The 7,601-nt window shown below is 36.7% G+C and overlaps 2 protein-coding genes across 3 annotated transcripts; one reads left to right on the top strand and one right to left on the bottom strand.

Annotated features, from left to right (window-relative positions):
- The first annotated feature begins 910 nt into the window (after positions 1-910).
- On the top strand, positions 911-4,630 carry LOC120476835 (uridylate-specific endoribonuclease C). Of its 2 annotated transcripts, none has more exons than XM_039668038.2 (7): positions 911-1,098; positions 1,995-2,094; positions 2,295-2,406; positions 2,548-2,669; positions 3,129-3,241; positions 3,395-3,548; positions 3,663-4,630. In XM_039668038.2, exons 1-7 carry the CDS (start codon positions 1,088-1,090, stop codon positions 3,921-3,923), a joined length of 873 nt encoding a protein of 290 aa, XP_039523972.2. In that variant the 5' UTR covers positions 911-1,087; the 3' UTR covers positions 3,924-4,630. The 2 variants fall into 2 exon arrangements, with proteins under 2 accessions (XP_039523972.2, XP_039523971.2); XM_039668037.2 differs by having other exon boundaries at positions 912-1,098; positions 1,992-2,094.
- On the bottom strand, positions 4,282-5,960 carry tnnt2c (troponin T2c, cardiac). The gene has a single exon (XM_039668039.2). The coding sequence runs from the start codon at positions 5,894-5,896 to the stop codon at positions 5,078-5,080; it is 819 nt and encodes a 272-aa protein (XP_039523973.1). The 5' UTR covers positions 5,897-5,960; the 3' UTR covers positions 4,282-5,077.
- Positions 5,961-7,601: the final 1,641 nt, after the last annotated feature.

Raw genomic sequence — 7,601 nt, 5'->3', positions numbered from 1 at the left:
AAAAAGGTCAAAGTGAACAAGGTATCAGTATTCTGCAGGTATACTGCATTCATTAATCCATTAGTATACAGATTTATATTTCTGAAAAGTGGTGTGTTGTGTTTAAAGCTTGAAGTATTATAAATAGTAAACCTCAGAGCACTGCCACCAACTCTCAGTGTGAAAGCCACAGTGGCGCAACACACATTTAGGGATGGTAAGGGTCTGCTACTGATGACTGGCCCTCCAAACACATCCCGTATTCTGTAGAGGAAACATGAACACAAGCATTACAACATACTGAATAGCTAAAATATCAGAATTTAATCTCTAAACAATAGTGACATGTAATTGGTTACATAAACTAAAATCCTAGAGCTGTACAGTGTGAACAATATAATACATAGCATGAATTATGAATCAATAATAATATTTCGGTTCAATCTATTGTTATTTCAAGACTCTGATTCATATGCATTCATTCTGGTGCAAAAATACAACCAGATAAAATTCATTGGAAACAGGCCATGTTTGTAGATGAATTCACTGTGACTCAGATCTGGAACTATGGAAATTCCAAATTAAGGGTAAGAAAACAGATTTGCGATAAATTTGTTGAATTTGTTATTTTTATTTTTATTTTATGGAAACGAACTGAAATTTGGGGAAGTACAGCACCTTATAAAGCACAAAGTACTTTTATGTATAGTGTATAGAAATATTATAAATTATGCACTTCTTGTGACTGCAAATAGCAAACATTACAAAAAGGCTGAGATTTCTTATATTAGATTTGGATCAGAGAAGGTTTATACGCGCAGACAGTATAGCCTGACTCAGCTTCTACCTGTGTTACCACACAGCACACACCCTTCCTGAATCTCAGTCAGTTTCGCTTCCTCTCTTCCACTCTACTATTGGTTAATAACATTTTCCAACACTGTAGAGGCGTTACCGTTCGCCACTCTCATTGGTCAGATTGGTCGATCGATCAAATTGACATCGCGTAAGCTAACCAAAGTAACACACCCATCAAAAACAGCTTTTCGTCGCTTGGCTGACTAACGTTTCTTTGCATCATCAGAAGAACGTGTTTGAACCTGCGAATATGGCCAAAGGGTAAGTAAATAAATGGCAACAGAAGTGTAACGGTCTTTCCGTTTTGTGCTTAACTTTAACGTTACTCAGTTCAAAGTTGTGTTGATGGTTCTTAATATCATCTTTAAATCATAATGTCTAACATATGCTTTTACTTAACGAACGTTAAACTGTAAGTTGCTTGTGATGTTTTTGTTTTGGTTGAATATGCTGTTTTTGAACATATTTTTCACGCGTAAACAGGCATAACATCCGGTGCGTGTTAAAATACTCAACTGATGTGACTTGCTGGATTTTCTTTTCGAAGCTTCGTGTCTATAAATATTTGAGAGATCACATTTTTCTATATTATTTGCGTGTTGAGTCTTAAAGTTTTGTTTGAAGTGGGGGTAATGCCATTTACGAACAGCCTCTATTACGTTTTCCAGATGCTGTTGTAACTTTCACACAGTTCGGTTATTAGTAATGAGAGTGACAATTAACAACCACAACCACATTTTATTACATGATTTGCTTACTACCTACTATCTATCATGCATTGATTGATTTAATTGTGTTTTATTATTATTATCATTTTAAAAATATGAAACAAATACAAAGATTACATTTCTAATAATGTTACTTGTTTGTAAAGATTTCTCCTTTTGATCATCTTAGATAACCTTTGGACATTTATCATTGACTCATGTCGGTAGTTCGAGATAGAAGAACTAACATAACCCCCAAAAATGGCCACAGTAGCCATAATCCCAATTACCATAGTTACTACATTTATTATTATAACTGCTTTATTCACTAGGCAATACAGCCAGACTTGACTCATTGTAAACTTTCAATGTCATATATATATATATATATATATATATATATATATATATATATATATATATATATATATGTATGTATATTTACAGCAGTCAAGGCATCAATCAGGAGCTCTCAGATGTGCTGAACGAACTGTGGAAGTTGGATGTGAACCGCATGAAACCTGGAAAAGACTATAAGATCAACCTACAAGTAGGTGGTTGGGGAAGGAGACAGGTTTATGAGAAAAAAAAAATATATATAAATAAATTAATATATAATATATGTGCATTTAAGTAAAGACATAAGGAATGTTAGATTCCATGCACATCATAGCCGGTGACTTTAAAACACTCTTTTGTCTGATTTAAGGAGAATCAATCAGTCATTATAATGGATTTGTTTTCACACAGGGGAAGGCTGGATTTGTATCTGAGGGCAGTAACAGTGCCAGGGACAGCGCAAGAGCTCCTCTCTTCTCATATGTAAATGAAAACAAGCTCAAAAGTATTGATACCTATGCCTGTAAGAAACCATGGCCTGTCTCTACTAACTTGTTTCCTTTTACATAAATCTAATAAATACACTAGTTTTCATTAAATTGACAGATAAAATGCAATGCATGGCAGTTTAGATAGCTGTTTAATCTACTCTGTATCTTCTCAGACTTCATAAATCTGCTGGACAATTATGAGATGTCTACAGGAGTGGCTGAGCAGGTGTCAAAAGAGGAGCTCAAGGAGAACAATCTTTTCCTGGATGCCATTCTGAAGACAGAGATAATGAAGGTACCTTATCACGTTACTCAATGGTCTCGTTTTGCCTTGCTTTTTAGTATTTGTTTTACATCATGCTGAAATTTAGCAACTTAAAGAATGTGCAGTATGTGTACTATTGACTGTTAGCTGATTGAAAGCGATCATTCCTGACCAAAGTGAAAGTAATTTAATTTATTTAAAAATAATGAAATATTTATTGGTTTTTAATGAACTGTGTCTAGCCTTTCAAAAACTATTGATACAAAAAAAAAAAAACACTTAAGAGAAAATTAATGGTTTAATGTAGTGGATGGAAAGTGGAGAGTAAATATGAGCATGTGAGTCAACTGTGCTAATGTAGTACAGAGATATTATGTTTAAGGAATTAACTTTTACCGATACGCAAAGTGCAAAGACATCATGCAAACATTACCCTACAAGTGAAAGAAAATATTATAATATAGTCCAGTTCTGATTTTGTCTTTGCAGTGTGCCCACAGATATTTAGTACGCAAGGGTCGAGCCCAGTCGGATCCGGCTCAGTTTAAGAGGCAACTCTATGATATTTGGTTCAAGCTCTATCACAGAGACAAAAGTGGAGGGTGAGTTAAAAACCTAATTTGATTAGTGTGTTTCAGACATATGACCTGAATTGGGTTTGTTAGATGAGTAACTGACATACTAATGACTTTTGGTATGAAACAATCGCTTACCATCATATTTACCTGCCCATCTCCCTCTCATCTATCATGCAGTGAAGATTCCTGTGGATTTGAGCATGTGTTTGTTGGTGAAACCAAGCATGGCAAAGAGATCATGGGCCTCCATAACTGGGTCCAGTTTTACCATCAGGAGCAACACAATCATGTGGACTACAAAGGATACAAGGCCAGGAATAACAAGGACACGGTATTTCATCATTTAATAATGATTTGACAAGGAGACTCTTGTATAATCATGTTAATATAATTTTGTGTGCATTACTTTCAACATTTAAATTTGCACTTTGGTTCAATCTCTCAGCCAGATGAGGACGATCACGTCTTAAACTTGCAGTTCAGCTGGAATGGTCTAGTCAAGCCAGTGGGCAGCTGTTTCATAGGCGTCAGCCCAGAGTTTGAGGTGGCTCTGTTTACCATCGTCTTCCTTCTGTCTGATGAGCGTGTGACCAATGTTAAGGTTAAAGTGGATGAGTACCTGCTGGAGATTGTGGTGTACAGATTTGGGAACTCCATTGGGACATCATACCCCAAAATGATCAGCAGCAACAACCGGGATCTCTAGGTCTCACTGAAAGGTCATACCATTGGTATGGAAAAAAGTGATACTAGGAAAGGCTAACAAAAGGCTAACCAGGAAAAAGGGGGCTTTATAATCCAAATTCAGTTTGTGATCCTTAAATCTTTAATCTTAAACTAGTTATGTCATAGGTATTTTTTTTGTACCACTATTAGAGTTCTGCATAATGACAGTTGTGTGCAAACACTTAAACTTGTCATTATTACACTCAGGCTCTTATAGTTGGATTAACCATAAATTGCTTAGAAATGTGTTTAGCCTATAGACAGCTGAGCTATAATCATTGATAATCAAAGACCAAATCTAACCGCTACAAGCTTTTAGAAATCTTTTTTTTTAAATGTATTATTTTTTTTTTATTGAGCAAGAAAGTTGCACATTATAAATCAAACTCTTATGTATAATTTATTAATCTCAAACTGTCAATGGGACGATCTTTGAATGGCGTGCAAGCCCAACTGTGCACTAGACAGTGGAACGTGGAAAATGAACACGGGCCTTTATAGAAGAATAATGTCGTTTTCCCTTTTTGTTTCTTATCTGGAACTGCATAGCATACAAATGAACCTGCTAAAAAATAATGTAGCTTATTTTGTAAAAATAGATACTTTAAAGTATGTGCCAAAACCTTTATTGCTGGTACAGTCATATATGTGTGCCTTTTGGTTGTTAAAATAAAGACATTTTCCATATATATATAACATCTTGACGTTTTTGTTTATTAATATGTTGTATTGCAGCACTTAATACAACATTTAAAATGATTTCTTGTTAGAGCCTTTTGATATTGTCAATTAACAATTGTAGAAGAGTGATCTTAGTGATGACATTATAAGATGATACATCTTTTCCAAGCGAAATCACTGCTTTAATTTGAGAAGCGTGTTAACACTTGGGTTAATGAGCAAAAGTCAGAAATGCAAAACAAAATCAATCATTAAACTTTTAGCATAAGATCAAGACTTCAGATTACATGAAACAAAACATTAAACCCAGTAAAACCCATTACATGTATGATACAATGCTAAATAAAGAATTATTAATCAAAAGAAATGAAGAATATAAATGATGTTCCGGAAAGTTCAGTATGAGACTTGAAACTGTGATTCCTCTGTTCTGTGTGTCATTGCATGTGTCATTTATTTCCTGGACTTCCTGGTGGTCTTGGTCATCTTAGCTCCCCTTTGATGGTCACTAACACGGTTACGCAGAACTTTGATGTCGTACTTCTGTCTCTTCAGCTTCTCTGTCAGGTCAAACTTCTCAGCGTGGAGTTGACTGAGCCACTTCCAAAGGTCAAGGGCTTTCTCTCCCAGCTTTTCCTGGTTGAGGTGATCAATGTTGAGGGGTTTGCGACGCTCCAGCAGACATTTGGTCTTCTTCTCACGTTCCGTCATCTTCTTTCCCTTCTTCTGATCTACCTTCTGCAGGTAGCCACCGAAGCCCTTGTTAGAAAGGATCTTCTTTTTCCTGGCTTCCTCCTCAGCTCGCAATTTGGCGGCCTCTTCCTCACGCCGTGCCCTTTCCTCCGCAATGCGTGCCTGTCTCTCGCGATCGCGCTCGGATCTGATGCGCTGCTGTTCGGCACGATCGGCCCGACGCCGCTCGATACGGCTCTTCAAAGCTATGAGCTCATCCTCCTCCTTCTGCCTGGTGGAGAAGTGCAGCTCAATGAGACTCTGCAATTCATTGAAGTCCTTCTCCGCACGCTTCCGGTGGAGGTCATCAAAGTCCAGCTTCTCTCCATCAGGCAGTTTTGGTGCCATAATGTTGGGAATATACATTTTGGGCTTGGGTTTTAAATCCTCTTCTGCCTCTTGTTCATCTTCTTCCTCTTGTTCTTTCTCATCGGTTTCTTCTTCCTCCGTATTCTCTTCTTCAGCCTCCTCTTCTTCTTCCTCTACCTCCTCCTGTTCCTCCTCAAACTCCTCCACAAACCCATGCATGCAGTCGCACATGGTGCTTCTTTTGGGTGTTTTGGGAAGAGGGGGCCACTGAGGAAGAATGTACGGCTGGTGGTCAAGATCCTAAAGGGACTGAGATGTTCTCCGTGGATCCGTTGTGGTTTTATAGGGTCCCTCCCCATGTGGAGTTTGCTAAATGGCTCTTGGATAAGCTTTTTGAACAGATGCACGTTGGATCTATTTTCTACTTTAGAGGACCTTGTCTTGTCCAATACCCAGACCCTGACCTCTAACCTCTAACCTACCCTAAAATCTTTGTGGTGTGAAGAGGAGCCTATTTCAGACTTAAAACAGATGCACACGCACACTTGTGCATTGGTAGGGATCTTGTTTCACAGCATGTTTGAATTGATTAACTGGGCACCAATATTCAGGCGTTCATTTAATTGTCTAAGTTGTCTAGACAATCTGTTGCTTTGTGTATAATTAATAATTTATTCATTTTTAGGTTCATGGAACTCTCATTAACTAAATTTCTGTTTGAAAATTATGAAATGATACAAGGAATTTTGTCCCCCACCCCTGAGACAATGTGACCTGGATAATGGTAGACAGAGAGATAACAGACAAAGGCAGACAAGTGTTCAGTGGCTTCTGCACAACTATTTGTGTATTAACATTTCAGTTGGCTCTCTCTGCATGCCGTTGGAAACTTATGGAACCACATCTGCCAGTTTTCTATTTGATGTGTGGGGAAAAAAACTTCTAAAAAGTACATATATATATATATATATATATATTCAATTGAGTGACATAAGTTATTGTTCTTTTTAAAAAAAAATAATTAAATGATGTTCTTTTGAAATTATCAAAGAATACAGTTTTCTAAGATGTTTTATGGTTTCCACAAAAATATTAAGTACAACTGTTTTCGAAAGGAACTTGAGCATTGAATCAGCATAGAATGATGACACTGAAGACTGAAAATTCAGCTTTGCCAGGAATAAATTACATTAAAAAAATAAAATAAAAACATTCAAATTGAAAAATAGTTATTTTAAATTGCAATAATATTTCACAATCTTACTGTGTTTCCAATATGTTTCTACTGATGCAATATCATTTTGAAATAAACAAATAAAAACATCACTTTGAAAATGTTAACTGCATAAGAGCATATTTTTCAGTTAGCCTTTAAAAGCATTGATTGCACTTCAAATGCATTGTGATTAGTCTGAGAAATTTCTAAGATTTCTGGAAAGAGTCTGTCATAGTGTGTACAGAGAAAAAATGGATTCTCAAAGCCACTTATTGAGATGGTTTGTTTTTGGATCGTGAAGGAATTTATGGTTCTCCATTGGTCTAATTTTCCCATGCCACCTCTTATTAATGTTGGTTTTTCTGTTACAGCATTGTGCACTTATAAAGTAGCCTAATGGGCCACTCTTATATCCTTGACAGATATAATGCATCCTCCTAATTCCCTCAATAATAGACAGGATGAGTGATACCTCGAGAATGAAGGGCAATTATCTCCATCTTCTTCCCTTGTTTGAATATAAAAATAGTCTTCATGACCTTACTGTACCCTAGTATTGAGTGATTCTGTCAACCTGCAGTCTGCCAGTATGCTATTTGTGAAATTGTAAGTGACAGGTGGAAGTCTTATTTAAATCAGATTCCTCATTGGTCTGACACACACACAGCAAGGGACAGCTGATAGGGGCCCATGTGTTTGCGAAGATTACAAGATCCCCAA

Source organism: Pimephales promelas, chromosome 24, assembly GCF_988280905.1.
Source record: "Pimephales promelas chromosome 24, fPimPro1.hap1.1, whole genome shotgun sequence".
In the NCBI taxonomy this organism is placed as follows: Eukaryota; Metazoa; Chordata; class Actinopteri; order Cypriniformes; family Leuciscidae; genus Pimephales; species Pimephales promelas.
The sequence above is the reverse complement of the archived record's forward strand: the minus strand, read 5'-3'. Positions and strand labels throughout refer to the sequence as shown.